Source organism: Aspergillus fischeri, genomic scaffold (genome assembly GCF_000149645.3).
Source record: "Aspergillus fischeri NRRL 181 1099437636259 genomic scaffold, whole genome shotgun sequence".
Taxonomy (NCBI): domain Eukaryota; kingdom Fungi; phylum Ascomycota; class Eurotiomycetes; order Eurotiales; family Aspergillaceae; genus Aspergillus; species Aspergillus fischeri.
The window spans coordinates 309,725-323,419 of NW_001509766.1; the positions used below are offsets into that span (position 1 = coordinate 309,725).

The window sequence follows — 13,695 nt, forward strand, 5'->3', positions numbered from 1 at the left end:
TGCACTGTGTCTAGCATACCGAGAATGTAATACTATATCTCATGCGCCATTCGGTGCCTGTCATCGATATGCGTTAAGACCTTGTTAAAAGTAGGAGAGACTGTAGGCAGTAAGCTAATTACATTCTTGTCGAAGTGCACGGCATCTGTAAATGCGACGGCGCATCGATATGTTCCAAGACCAATGACCACATCAGTATTGTCGCCCTCAACCCAGCTCAAGCAAGATACGGGAGCAATTCAGAAAGCCACCACAGTCAAGCCTTATAACACTGTAGCTGGCTCTTGGTTGGCCTCCTTTCAAAGGACTCGGACAGCAGCACTCGGCGGTACAAGTATATTTCACCCACAAATTATATTCTCGGGTCCTTTTGTCGAGATGTTCGATATCATAGTTTGAAACAATATAGGCGATGATCATTTTGAGCAGATGAAGACCAACATGTCGACCCGCCTGACGAGTACGGTAGGTCAGTGAGAAATCATTCAAATCATCTTCCAAAGGGAAAGAAAAGCTCACCATGCATGATGTCCGGAGCCGAAAGGTAGATTTCTCGAATTCGGTGTTACCCTAGTGATCTTCTGCGTGGGCATACCCATGTCTTGGGTATATCTTTCCCTGCGTGAACTCATGCCATTTCCCATAGGCTGCTCCTTGAAGAAACGGAATGGCTGGTATGACTGTCCTTTATGGCAGAACTTCTCGTACCTATGGACATCCAAGGTGGACGCGGCAATCCACATACCCCGTGCCAGGTGTGGCCCGTGGGCAAGGTGATTCCAGATGGATGCATGACTTCCCCGTTGGATGCATACAGAAACACCAGAGCCAGACGTAATGTTTCCCGGACAGCACTATCTATGTAATGGAGCTTCTTGAAGGACATTGGGGCTGCCCATTCTTTCTCTGAACTGAGGACTGTTGCAGCTTCTTGCCGAAGCCGCTGATACAATCCTATTTCTGGCGGTGAGCTTGCAATATCCAAGATCGCAGCAAAGGAGGTAGGGACGGCAGTCAGATATGGGAACCTGCTCTCTTTCCTCCTGCTCAATTTGGTCCAGTCACTCCATAACGAGGGGTGGCAGACAACACTCTCCTTTGAGCAAAGTGCAAGGGGACTGAGGAAAGTGCCAAGCAGCGACTGTAAGAACTAGAACACCTAACATGGCAGCCCCTTGGAGATTAGTCAATTTGGCAAGAGAACCTAAGTAGCACGCATCGTGGCTCAGCGGCAAGCCCCATGAGATCCGGCTACTGATCCCAAGCATAACTCTTTGCATCGCTTTAACAAGCCGGACTGTTTGCCAGTTATAACAACCCTTGACCAACTTCTGGTCGATATTTCGACGGAGTTCTTCAGCGAGTTCAGACGGAATGCGGTCTATATCCTGAGTGAGAAACTGGCTGATTACATGAATGGCAATCTTCTCGTCCAGCGCAAAGGCTCTATTGCAAAAGAGATTCTTAAAGTAAAAACTATGGTCCAGGACTTCAAACACAGGTAAAACACTGTCAGGTTGCTGAAGAATTTATTCAAAGTCCTTCGCTGGCAAGATGCCTTGAGGGCGTAGGTTGGCATTGGCATGGATAAATAGCCGACCATGTCGATTAAACCATTCTCGTTGGCACTATTAGATAAAAGCACCATTCAATCGAGTCACAGCATGTGTAAATGAATGTTTTTACCTTGTCATATCCTTCTGAGAGAATCGGTCGTTCCTGAAACCAAGCCTCGAAAGCAGACTCTTAAGCCCATCGAAATCTTCTTCCTTCCCCCACGCGGGGAATCCCCCAGGGGGGGAAATGAAGGGGGAACCTTCCATTGCCCAACAACGACAGCGATAAACATGGGGAATAAAGCGCAGAGAATGAGAGCGATGGATAAATTTAGAGAGATAAAAACTACAGGCAGCTGGATCATTCTGTGAAATTGCTGCTCTACGGATACTGGACACAGAAACGGTTTATGATGAATACCTTAAGGTCTGGTGGCCGGATCTGGAAGATACGCAGTCGACATATAAAGGGAAGCATTACGCCATGAAACTATGATTAATCATAGTCAAGGCTAAGCCATAAGAAGAGATTGTAACCTACCAAGGTTATGACAACTACGAAAATAACCTTAAAACGCGGTCCATAGTCAGCGTATCCACGGGACTGGAGTCCAGACAGGGTTACATTCCGGATATTCCAGGCCGGATAGGCTCAATTACAGTGGGAGAATAATAAAGTCAATTTCTAAGTGCAGAGCAGTCTCAGTAAAATTCGACAATTCTGCAGTTATAGACCACCCAGGTTGTAAGAATCGTTCGTGTCGATGGCCACTACGCCATGTCTTTGATGTCTTGCAGACGGAACCCATTAAGCCAACATATCAGTCGTATTCATAGACACGTGTCCTTGATTCATTCTTGTGCGCAGTGTGCAACAATCCATGCAAAAGCAGCAGGGTACTCCAGCCATGTGGTGTACAAATGGAACCCGGTGCAAGCTGCACAGCGGAATATGTCTTACTTGTTCATACTCCGGGCTTGGAAGACCGATTGGATAGCGAGGTCCTGATCTCATGGCTCCTGTCTCACAGCACGAAGATGGGTGGAGTCTGGCAAACGCCTACCACAGGAACATCTCCATGGAACCCAAGGCACATCTGGCGTTAAAGCTACTCGACCTTACATTATACAAGTTGCCGTTTGGGCATTGGGTGTAGTGGCTATCGTCGTATTCCAACTGTGCCCAGTATAGATATCGCATTGGCGAATATCTTTCAGCGATATAATGAAGGTGAGAACTTGTTGCATGTCGTCGCACTGCTGGGCTACACCCACAAGGCCAGCGTTGCTGGTTCCTCTGGCAAGGAACGATATATCACGTCATCCAAGTATTTAATGGAGCTCGGCTTTGATCCGTTTCAAGAGGATCACACGCAACGGTCTGCTGTGGTGGGTTCATTTCTGTCTGTCTGGGGTCGTGGGTTAATGCTAACAGGTATAGGACGTCGCGGCCGCAAAGGGTAAAAGTGACATTCTTGCTCTTATTCAGAAGAAAACAGACGGAGAGACGGCGCGAGGTTTGCAGGCTTGGTTAACTCTAGATTTCAGATCAAATCAGCATGATTTTTAAGGTTCCTGCAATGAATCAAGCTAGGACATGATATTATAGAACAGCACTACCTATTTGTCTGCCCTCGGTCCAGATCATTCTCTTTAACAGAGAAGTTGAAATCGGCTGTTACTTCAGTCGAGATGTACGATGTGGTCCTCTGAGCTTCAAGGGAATATGATATCCTCTGTTCTACTACGCGGATGGCCTCATGTCATTTTTCCCTTCCAGCGGTCATAAAATCTCCCCAAGTGACCGCGCAATACAGGCATGCCAAATGGCAGACTCTAAATGGAACTTTGTATACAGATGATCTACTTGAAACCCACTAAGGGAGCGTCCTCTCGCCACCATTTCGTCTTCTCAGCCGCTATTTCATGTATCTTAGTGTAGGTGATCTTCTGTCCGTGGCGTGTAGTGGCTACTATGCCCAAGGTGGTGCAGATCCCCACTGTCCTCTCAGGTTCCTCTGCAAGGCTTTGAGTCAGTGCTTCATCTTGTTTCACTTTAATCCACATAAGGTATTGCGTACGTACTCTACAGTATACATGATACAGCCCTACCGATTCTAGTAGGGGCCTGTAAGCAATAGTAATCATCGAATTACCGCGGATGAAAGTCCCTCAGGACCCCGACTGCTTCAACCCCCAATCCAACAATCAGGGGACACCGTCGCTGCATTTCCCTGAATTGTCCGCCAGGGATCCACCAATACACAAGGTCCTCCGGCATAAGATTAGCAGCTCAGTGCCCTTTTCTCAGACTGGTCCGACCTAAGCACAGACCAGGATGACGCGTACCACTCACTAGCCACGATACTGCTAGAGTCGAGACTCGCTCACCAACGGCCGCCCGAGTCCAACGTGAATCACTGGCGCCCAGCTCGAGTCAGTGACGCTGCCAAATGCGTTTTGGCTTTGCTTGGCATCAGTTATCAATCAGAAGCTGGTGGCGCGTTTGTTGTTTCACTTGCTCCAGCCGTCCCTCCACTGCACTCGTCAGTCGTCACCTGGCAGCTTGTAGTGGGCACTGGCGCCGCAGGACGATCCCTGGGTCTAGACGCAGGTTCATTGTGTCCTGCCTTTGTAGGGCAGATTCTGCAGGTCGAAGCAAGTGTTCGTCCCTCTTTCTCTTCGTCCCGAATGTTGACGAATTGTTAGTCTCCACCGGACGATCCCTCTGAAGCTGACGCGTACCAGCTTGCTGGCTGCAATCTTGAAGCTGGAGGAAGGATGGGACAGAGAAGGTCATCTAGCTGATCTAACTTAGGATGGACTAATAGCCCAATTCAGGATTATTTATTTGTGCAGGAGGAGTTTGGAAATCCCTAGTCAACACAGGCAGTCTAGCGTGCCAGCATGCCTATATAAATGCCGTCAAATCCACTCTCAGAATCCCTTTTTCTCCTCATAGTCCCGGTGACTCCAGAATCTAGCACAGAGCTTTCCATTCTTTTCAAAATTCACACTCTTTGACTTCAAGGCCTGGTTGCCATCTTCAATTCTTCAACTTCGAATCAGATCTTCTGCGTCACATAATCCGTTCATTTCGTCCGCTTCACAATGAAGCCTCAGACTGCTGCTTTCCTTCTCAGCCTTCTCGGCTCTACCCTGGCTGCCCCCATCCAGCACGCCGACAAAGGGTCCGATGTAAAGCCCACTCCTACCGGACAGGGCGCTCCTGGCGGATTCCTCACTGGCTTCCCCTCCGGTATCCCCTCTGGCATGCCATCCGGTTTCCCTGGTGGTCCCATGCCATCCGGCCCTGTTCCCACTGGCGCTGCTCCCTCCGGCTTCCCTTCATTCGGCACTGGTCCCGCTCCCTCTGGCGCTCCCCAGGGCGAGGAAGGCAGTACCTCCTTCGGCGGCCAAGGTGTTCACGCCCGCTCTCCACAGGATTTCGAGGGTTCGGGCGCTGCTCCGTCTGGTGCTACTCCCTCTGGTGCCATGCCCACCGGCGCTGCTCCCTCGGGCGCTCCCGGTGGCTTTGGCGGTTTCGGTCAGGGTGGTCAGGGCGGCCCAGGAGGCCCAGGCGAGGAAGGCTCTGGTCCTTCTCCTACCGGCGCTGTCCCTTCCGGAGCCATTCCCTCTGGAGCCGCTCCTTCCGGCGTAGTTGGAGGCTTTGGCGGTTTCGGACAGGGATCTCAGAACTCTGGCAACGCCCAGTTCCAATCTTCTGGCACCTCGCCTTTCGGTGCTTCCCATTCTGGATCGGCTAGCGGTCGTCAGGGTGGCCGTCACGGTGGTGGCCACCGTGGTCAACACGGCAAAGGCTCTGGCGCGATTCCTTCCGGTGCTGCTCCTTCTGGTGCCGCTCCCTCTGGCGCTGCGGGAGGTTTTGGTGGTTTTGGACAGGGCGGCGAGGGTTCTGGCCCCTCTCCTACTGGCGCTGTTCCTTCGGGTGCTGTCCCCTCTGGTGCTGCCGGATTCGGTGGTCAGGGTCAGGGTCAGGAGCAGGGTCAGGGCCAGGGTTCATTCCCCACCGGCGTCGCTCCATCTGGCGTTCCCTCTGCCCAGCCTACTGCTTGAAGCGTCGACAATCTTCTGAGGAGATGATGGGGTGCTACGTTGGGGTCTTTGGTCAAGCAATGGACTCTGATCACAGCCTGTATGTAATATGCTCTGAGGGACTGGTACATGTTTGAGAGATGTGGGACAGATTTGATGTATTATATAAGAATTCAGGAACTTATCTTCCATGATAATGAGCCCAGAAGTCAAGGTAGTTCATCGCCCGGATGCAGTCAATGGGACAGAGTCCTCAGATATCGATCTGATTCGCCGATCAGAGAGCATCTTCCGGCATCAGACTTGCGACAGTAAGATAACCGTAACTGCGCCGTTTGGCCAAGTTTTGTGCTTACTTCTTGCAGCTCTTTACCAAGATCCTCATCGATCAAAGAAGGATACCAAATAGATCATGGACGTCACTTGGATCTCGTCAGCCCATATGAGCGATTTATCCATCCGCGTGAACCCTGTCCCTTCTAGCATCTAGGCTTGACCTGCGTGAGGTGCATGATCCTGCCCTCCATAAGGCAAAGGACTGACCTGTCGCATCATCTCAGTTACTCATCGTCAAAGAGCGATGGAAACCATTAACCAGCTCAGGTGATAATGACATGCTCCAGCAGTAATTCACCGCAGAAGATGCCCCCCGCTGGGCAATAGAATTGGGATTGGTTCATCATGCTTGGTTGCTTTTGGTGCTCGAACTTAACTCGCAATTATCGGGTGTTTCTCCACATCCTCCAAGTAGGACATGACGCGTTCCACGAGTATCCTCCTCGGCTCGGTCTGATCCTCATCGCTCAGCGCATGCGAGGCGTTCGGAATGATCATACTGTTGCTGTCCCAGCAGTCGCCAGCTGCCATGGACCATCGCTTCAACAAATGCTCCTTGTCAACCCACGGTGGCACCGACTGATCTCTTCCGGAATACAAGACCAGCAGTTTTGAACCCAGCAGACCCCGTGACCGCAGCTGGCCAAAGGTCTTCTGCATCTGGTCATCGGTGAGGTCGGAGCTGAACATATCGTCTTCTTCCGGTTTCTCTGGACTGTCTGGGCTGGCCAGGCTCAGAAACCGTCGACTGCTCACCGGCGTTGAGCTTGGATACCCGATCCGAGTTGTTGCCGACAGGGGGAGGATGGTGTCGAGGGTGTCATCATCTTCATAAGGGGTAGATCTGGCACGCGCAATAGTTCTCTGGTATATCTCGCGCATTCTTCCCGGCCCGTCCCTGTCCGTTCCATCTCGGATGACCCAATTAATCGCTTCTCGGTCCGAGACAGGGGCTTGCATGATGGCTCCGTCGACAGGAGGCCGCTTGGAAGGTTCTACTGCCACATCCTTGTCCAGCACCGGATGTCGCGGTCGCGGATTCGCACAACTCAAGTAATGCATGACATCTTGACTGCCCGTCGAATGACCCATGATCACGATCTTCCCCGCGCCGAATAACCCCTGCTTGTAATCCCGAACATACTGCACACAGCGCGCAATCTCGTCGATGTCTTTGCCCAAATGACCCACTCCCCATCCGCTATAAGAAGAAGAGAGAATGGGCGAGAAAACGGACCAGGTTGTATATTCCAGCGCTGTAATAAGGTCGGTCAGGTATTCGACAGTGCCGAGTCCGTCTCCCAGGCCGCCGATGAACACGAGGGTGTTTGGTTTCCTAACGAGGCCGTTGGTATACTCGAAAGCGACCAATCCTTCACACTGTTCAATTGATGAGATGTTAGCGCAAAGACAAAAAGCTTCTTCGATGGAGCCTGCGCGTCTTACATACATAGGGATGCAGAATACCAGCATGGCCCTTGGTTCGTGGTTGCCGCAAGGGAAGCTGCATTTTGCGGTCGCGAATCAGCAGAACTGGCAGAAACGTACAGGTTTTATTTGCTGTATGCTTTGCTAAACCAGGAGAGATGACACAGTGAGTGATGAAGAAAACAGGAGTTGTTTTGCTTCTAGACAGAGAAAGGGAGAAAGGGAAGATTCGTTGGAGACAAGAGCTTCACCAGCCCTACCGGGAAAACCTCGGCCCGCAGCAGATGATATGGACTGAATTAGGACGGATCAGTCAAATGATCATGTCTATAGTGATCCTCAACTGTGTACCATGTGCTTATAAAAAGAAGCCAGATGTGCCTTTCTCTTTATATCCTACTGATGCCTGATCTACAATTCCCCCTCTCATACGGTTCTGTCAGGATCAGATAAGATTAGATACAGTGGGAGCTAGCATCAGTAAACTTGGCCCTAACCCAATCGGGCATTCCGTCCTGGCCACAGAAATTGTAGAGATGATTTTGCCTATCGCTGAGCGTAAGCACTACACATCGCCTATAAGACACTTACGAATGTGCAGATCTGGCTGGTGTTTTCGGTGTCGATATATGGTAAACGCAAGGGCCTATGGGCTACGATCGACTTGAATACTCTACTGAAGTTACCAAGATAATAAATAGACTACTACAATTACTTGTGGTATAGTACAAACTATCAACATCTTGCTGCTTCATCTGACTGTGACAACACTACCATGTCAATCCCTTCAATTTTAACGGAAGGTGAAGCAATCGTTGCCCCGACTCTGTAGGTTTCGGCAATCGCCCTGCTCGAATGTTCATCTGCAGTGACTGGTGAAGCAGCCTCGGCTCAGCCAGCTTCGAGTCACGTTCCTTCCGGAGCGTGACAAACTCTTCTTCGGTAACACCGTCTCTAAGATGTTTATTTTGCTGCCTATGATCGTGGACACTCAGCGAGGGAACTGGTTCCCTGCGCTCCTGGGGAGGATAGTCATGGCCCGTCCAGATCTTGACGTGATCTGGCAGGCCCAAGACCTTCCGCCCTGAACGATAGAGGTTGTTTGCACTGCCGCCGGGGAAATCGCAGCGTGCGGTGCCAATATCCGAATGGAAGATCAGGTCACCGCAGAAAATATTGTCTAGCCCGTCAAATTAGCAATGCGACAAAGTCAATGGGTGTGACTCGGCATACCTCCAATGCGGTATCCCAAATGGTCTGGTGTGTGTCCAGGAAGATGGATGGCCTGGGCCGTCAAATTGCCAATCTTAAATGTCTCATCGTCCTCAAATAGTTTGTCAAAGACATCTTCATATTCCTGCGCAGGAATGCCGTATCTCTGACCAAACAACTTCTGCACCTGTCCAATGCGCTTGCCGATCCCGATGGGCGGCCGGTGGCCTTGCTCCTCGGCCAAGCGCTTCTGCAGATATGACGCTGCGGTGAGATGATCTGCATGTGCATGGGTTTCAAGAATTCTGTCGACTTTGTATCCCTTCTCCCTGACCAAGGACAAGAGCGCGTCAGCGGACTCCGTGGTGATGCCCTGGGTGGCGGGGTCATAGTCCAGGACCGGATCAATGATGACGGCTGTCGATGTCGTTGGATCGGCCACCACATATTGCCAGGTGCCTGTCTTGCTTTCAAACACATTGTGAATGGTCGGTTCTCCTGGTTCCATGGTTGCAGTGCTGTATGTTGCTCGAGGAACGGTACCATTCAGGAAACTTTCGTTAGGATAGGTGCGTATATTCTGAGCACGTTGTTTTGACAGCGGCCTTGTATAAACTGATAACGATCTCAGAGGCGCTTTTCCAATCGTGCAGGGCGACTTCTGTGTAGCTCTGTGATGGAGAGGACGCAGTGGCACTCGGACTGCAGTGGGAGGCGCGCAGAACAGACCCGCTGTTACTTGCCAATTTTTGCAGATTTGAGGTTGCATGGACGTCATGTTTAAATGCATTTGTGCTCAATGGCAGTGTCCAAGACACATGCGATCTGAAGCTGTTTATACTTCTCCCGGTCTCCATGCAGCCAATGTATGCATCGGGGATCGATCTGTATCCACTCGGCGATCCAGGCACATGACTTTTGATCGGCGACTGGCATCTTCCTTATGACATCACTCTTTATGCAGCTGACATAATATATGCCAAGCATAAGTTAACGTGGTCGCCGATGCAGGGCGGGTGGGCCCACTGGCTTATCTAGGATCCTTATCGCACCATTAATAATTGCTCCTGATTGCGACATCCGGGGGCCCTTTTTATCGTCGTATTTTTGTATCGTCGTGCCCGTCCAACTCTTGCTTTCCTTTTGCTCACTTGCACTCCAGTTTTCTTACATCTTCCAGTCTCATATTATGTCAGTCATGTTTCGCAGCCGCGTAACAGTGGCAGCTTCTGCTGCTGTTTCTCACTCAGTACTTGCTGCACAGAATGCCTCAACGGTAACGCGGGGTTTCGCAACAGCTGCAGTGGGCACTTCGCGCAATCACAGAGTAGTCGTGGTGGGTGGTGGCAGCGCTGGTCTCACGGTCAGTCATCAGCTGCTTCGCACCGGAAGGTTCTCTCAAGACGACATTGCGGTGGTCGACCCCGCTATCTGGCATCACTATCAGCCCGGATGGACTCTTGTTGGCGGTGGTCTTAAGAACAAGGAGGATCTACGACAACCCCTCAACGGCCTGCTCGATCCCAAGCTCAGGTTCTACAACGACAGTGTGCACACATTTTCTCCCGAAAACAACTTCATCACGCTCGCCAATGGAGACAAGGTCAACTATGAGCACTTGGTCGTTGTGCCCGGCATCAAGGTCGACTTCAGCAGCATCAAGGGTTTGCCTGAGGCTCTCGCAGATTCGAACTCGCTCGTTTCGTCCATCTACGGCTATGACACTTGCGACAAGGCCTACAGCACCATCGAGAAACTGCAGAAAGGTACCGCCATTTTCACCCAGCCGGCTGGCGTGATCAAGTGCGCAGGCGCTCCCCAGAAGGTCATGTGGCTCGCGCTGGACTATTGGAAACGTGCCGGTCTCTACAACCCCAGCAATCCCTCGAGCGGAGCAATCCAGATCAGTTTCGCTACCGCTCTGCCCGGAATGTTCGGTGTGCCCAAGTACAGCGCCAAGCTGGAGGAGCTGCGCAAGGAGAGAAAGGTGGAAGGACTGTTCCAGCACGATCTCGTCTCCATCGATGGCGACAAGGCGACTTTCAAGCGTCTGGACGGACAGGAGCAGGTGACCAGACGGTTCGATTTCCTACATGTCGTGCCCAAGATGGGAGCGCATGCGTTTCTGAAGAACAGCCCTCTCGCCAATGAGGCCGGTTTCGTCGACGTCGACGACAACACCACGCGCCACAAGAAGTACGGCAATGTCTGGTCGGCTGGTGATGCCTCCAGTCTCCCCACATCCAAAACGGCGGCCGCGATCACGGCACAGGCACCCGTGCTCGTCAGCAACCTGCTGAGAACCATGGAGGGCAAGGAGCTCGACTCCTCCTACGACGGTTACACCTCGTGTCCACTGCTGACCGAGTACGGCAAGGTCCTGCTGGCAGAGTTCAAGTACGCAGGAGAACCCAAGGAGACGTTTGGTAGAATGCTGGGCATCGACCAGGCAACTCCTCGCCGTGCATTCTACCACCTGAAGAAAGACTTCTTCCCCTGGGTCTACTACAACTACATGGTGAAGGGCACCTGGGGCGGTCCCAAGGGCTGGATCCAATAGAGTAGAGTTTTTGCATGTATGATACTAGGTTATGGACAATAGAATAATTGATTTGGAGCGAAGCAATAACAAGTCTATGAACGGTACCTTACCTTTTTCTCCAATCCGCAGGCTATCTTCATAGATTCCAAATTCTAATTGGCTGGATCTATTCAATATTACGTGTATTTGACCCCACAGTCTCCAACTTTTGTACCTCTCCAGATTCTTTCCTCCTCCTTCATTCTTTCTTTCAGCAACTCTACGGTCTGGAGAATCGTATCTCAAGGTCTCTCTCTATGTCTGTTTCTTTCGATTATTTCATAATTCGTACCGCTTGCAAGCTGCACTCGCAACATGGCTTACCTTCTTTCCCACTGAAACAGCCATGACTCTATCGGCCGAGAACGTCCGAGACTCGGCCGGGTAACGTTTCTCGTCCGATATTTGCTCTTGGGATAGTCCAAAGAATATTCTACAGAGCTCAGGATCGTCTTCATCATGGTGGTCCCCGTGGCAATCCCCTGAATGTCTCAGACAGCATCAGGCCATAATTTGATTGCCTCAGCTGAGAGCCGCTTGGCCGGGAAAACTATCATATTCCGGTTCTTCGGAGGCTTCCTGATTATGACGACCATCTCAACGTGGAACTTCGGTGGTTAACCGAGTCGCCGACTGAATTTCCTGTCCTGTTTGCTCGTAGGCGTTTGTCGGTTTGTAAGAGGCTTTCGAGCACCTTAATGGAGACTCACGCTTCCCAACATGATACGGACGTCCCCGCATCTGGCAGATTGATGAAGTGGCTCTGCAGGAGCTTTGCTTGAATTGATGGCTGTTGAGCAGGTCCCTCTCTTTTATCGGACATTTTACTTGAAATGATGAGATCTTGCCCGGTTGCTCAAGTCGTCCGAGGTATTAATGGTTCGTGAACACGGTATGTGCATTTTGATCAGGCTAATCTCCCATCATATTGTCAAAAAAAGGGTGAAAGCCTGAGCTGAAGGACTACTCGTCTTGCGAAACGGACGGATCTTGGGCTGGTTTGACCGAAAGCATCCAGGCGCAAGGACTTGTAATGGCCTAATGCGCTGTGCTAAGAGCCAAACACAATATAACACAACGTACGTCTGACGTTGACCTAAAGGCAGTCATTACTCCATTGTCCATTGCTCTCAGTATCATAGACGTATATGCAATCAAGGCTGCCTTCTACCGAGGATTCTATCATGACACATCATTTATTTGTCACACAAGAGATCACTCCTTTTCATCATGGGTCCATCCAAGAATTCTCTGTGCCTTGTCAACGGCAAAGAAGCTCTGGTTCTTGGACATATCGCCCCGAATCTCAGCTCCGGGATAATACTTCTTGGCCAACTCTTCCGAGGGTGTGTCTTGGGTGGTAGTCGGCGCCACGATGTTAAAGACCTGGCATCCCTCAAAGTTATCGCTCTGTTCCACAGCGAGCAGACACGCCCTCGCTGTCGCCTGAGGGTTCACCCAGCCCCACAACTGCTTGACCGCAGCATTCTCCCAATCTTCCTGGTGCTCCTTCTGCACGTCCTTGAGGGGAGCGACCTCGTGTATACGCAAACACGCGATCTTCATGCCAGGGAACCATGTCGCGAACGAGCGTGCCTGGAGCTCGGCCTCATGCTTGGCCAGTGCATAGGCATCCGTTGGCCGCTGCGGGGCGTCTTCATCGACGGGGAAGTAGTCGAATTTGAGTGGCTGGTTTGCATACGCCAGCCCCACGGCGTTGACTGACGAAGCATAGCAGAATCGCTTGATGCCCAGTTCCGCCGCGGCGCGGAAGCAGTTGAATGCAGAGTTGACGTTATTGTTGTGGACGGTGTGATCTGGTTTATCGACCGGGTCGGGGATGGATGCCAGATGGATGACGGCATCGCAGTTCTTGAATGCTTTGACGCAAGCGTCATAGTCGTTTGCAACGTCCGCCGTTGCCATCTCCGAACGGGGCGTGCCGTCGTAGTCGGTGTCGGTGCGGTTGATCTGCACCGTGGAGTGGCCGGCATCAGCGCAGAGTTTGACCACGGATCGGCCGACAGAGCCACGAGCGCCAGTAATTGCGATCCTCATGTTTCCTTCAATTGTTGTAAGTGAGTATTTTCTAACGATCTGTGTCTTGGTAATGCCTGATTTGAAGTTCGGAATCTTCGGTTGGTGGCTTGTGAGGATTGAGATGCTCCGCGTTGAGCGACAACAAGAATGTATACGGAGGGGTAAATTTGGCCGTAATTGAAAGGCTACGGTTCTGGATATGCAGTCCATTTTGATCTCTGGCTTGGTGGTTGTCAAGATATATGAAGCCTTCACTTGACCTTGATTTGTATAGAAGATAGAATGACATCAGGATGATGATGTCAAAGTGGGCAGTCCAACCTAATCGAAGCAAGATACGCATCAGACAATTCTGGACTTGTGGGGCCTAGATTCTTGGATTAAGCAGAATATCTTGATTCTAGACTCATTTTTAGTTATAAGGGAATTCAGCTTTAATATCTTCAAGCAGTTGTTGGATCTGGGCATCAGCACTCTTGTCAAAGA

At 51.0% G+C, this 13,695-nt stretch overlaps 5 protein-coding genes across 5 annotated transcripts, besides 1 other annotated feature; 2 read left to right on the forward strand and 3 right to left on the reverse strand.

Annotated features, from left to right (window-relative positions):
* Window positions 1-4,667: 4,667 nt before the first annotated feature.
* NFIA_112860 (extracelular proline-glycine rich protein) lies at window positions 4,668-5,633 on the forward strand (the record flags this gene model as incomplete). Its single annotated transcript, XM_001262656.1, has 1 exon — window positions 4,668-5,633. The coding sequence occupies one exon, from the start codon at window positions 4,668-4,670 to the stop codon at window positions 5,631-5,633; it is 966 nt and encodes a 321-aa protein (XP_001262657.1).
* Window positions 5,538-5,575: a microsatellite.
* Window positions 5,634-6,320: 687 nt separating the features above from the next.
* NFIA_112870 (putative esterase) lies at window positions 6,321-7,458 on the reverse strand (the record flags this gene model as incomplete). The annotated part of the gene is made up of 2 exons (XM_001262657.1): window positions 6,321-7,328; window positions 7,399-7,458. 2 exons carry the CDS (start codon window positions 7,456-7,458, stop codon window positions 6,321-6,323), a joined length of 1,068 nt encoding a protein of 355 aa, XP_001262658.1.
* A 688-nt stretch (window positions 7,459-8,146) lies between these two features.
* NFIA_112880 (MBL fold metallo-hydrolase) lies at window positions 8,147-9,096 on the reverse strand (the record flags this gene model as incomplete). Its single annotated transcript, XM_001262658.1, has 2 exons — window positions 8,147-8,556; window positions 8,610-9,096. 2 exons carry the CDS (start codon window positions 9,094-9,096, stop codon window positions 8,147-8,149), a joined length of 897 nt encoding a protein of 298 aa, XP_001262659.1.
* A 681-nt stretch (window positions 9,097-9,777) lies between these two features.
* NFIA_112890 (NAD(P)/FAD-dependent oxidoreductase) lies at window positions 9,778-11,148 on the forward strand (the record flags this gene model as incomplete). The annotated part of the gene is made up of 1 exon (XM_001262659.1): window positions 9,778-11,148. The coding sequence occupies one exon, from the start codon at window positions 9,778-9,780 to the stop codon at window positions 11,146-11,148; it is 1,371 nt and encodes a 456-aa protein (XP_001262660.1).
* A 1,236-nt stretch (window positions 11,149-12,384) lies between these two features.
* NFIA_112900 (NAD-dependent epimerase/dehydratase family protein) lies at window positions 12,385-13,227 on the reverse strand (the record flags this gene model as incomplete). The annotated part of the gene is made up of 1 exon (XM_001262660.1): window positions 12,385-13,227. One exon carries the CDS (start codon window positions 13,225-13,227, stop codon window positions 12,385-12,387), a length of 843 nt encoding a protein of 280 aa, XP_001262661.1.
* Window positions 13,228-13,695: the final 468 nt, after the last annotated feature.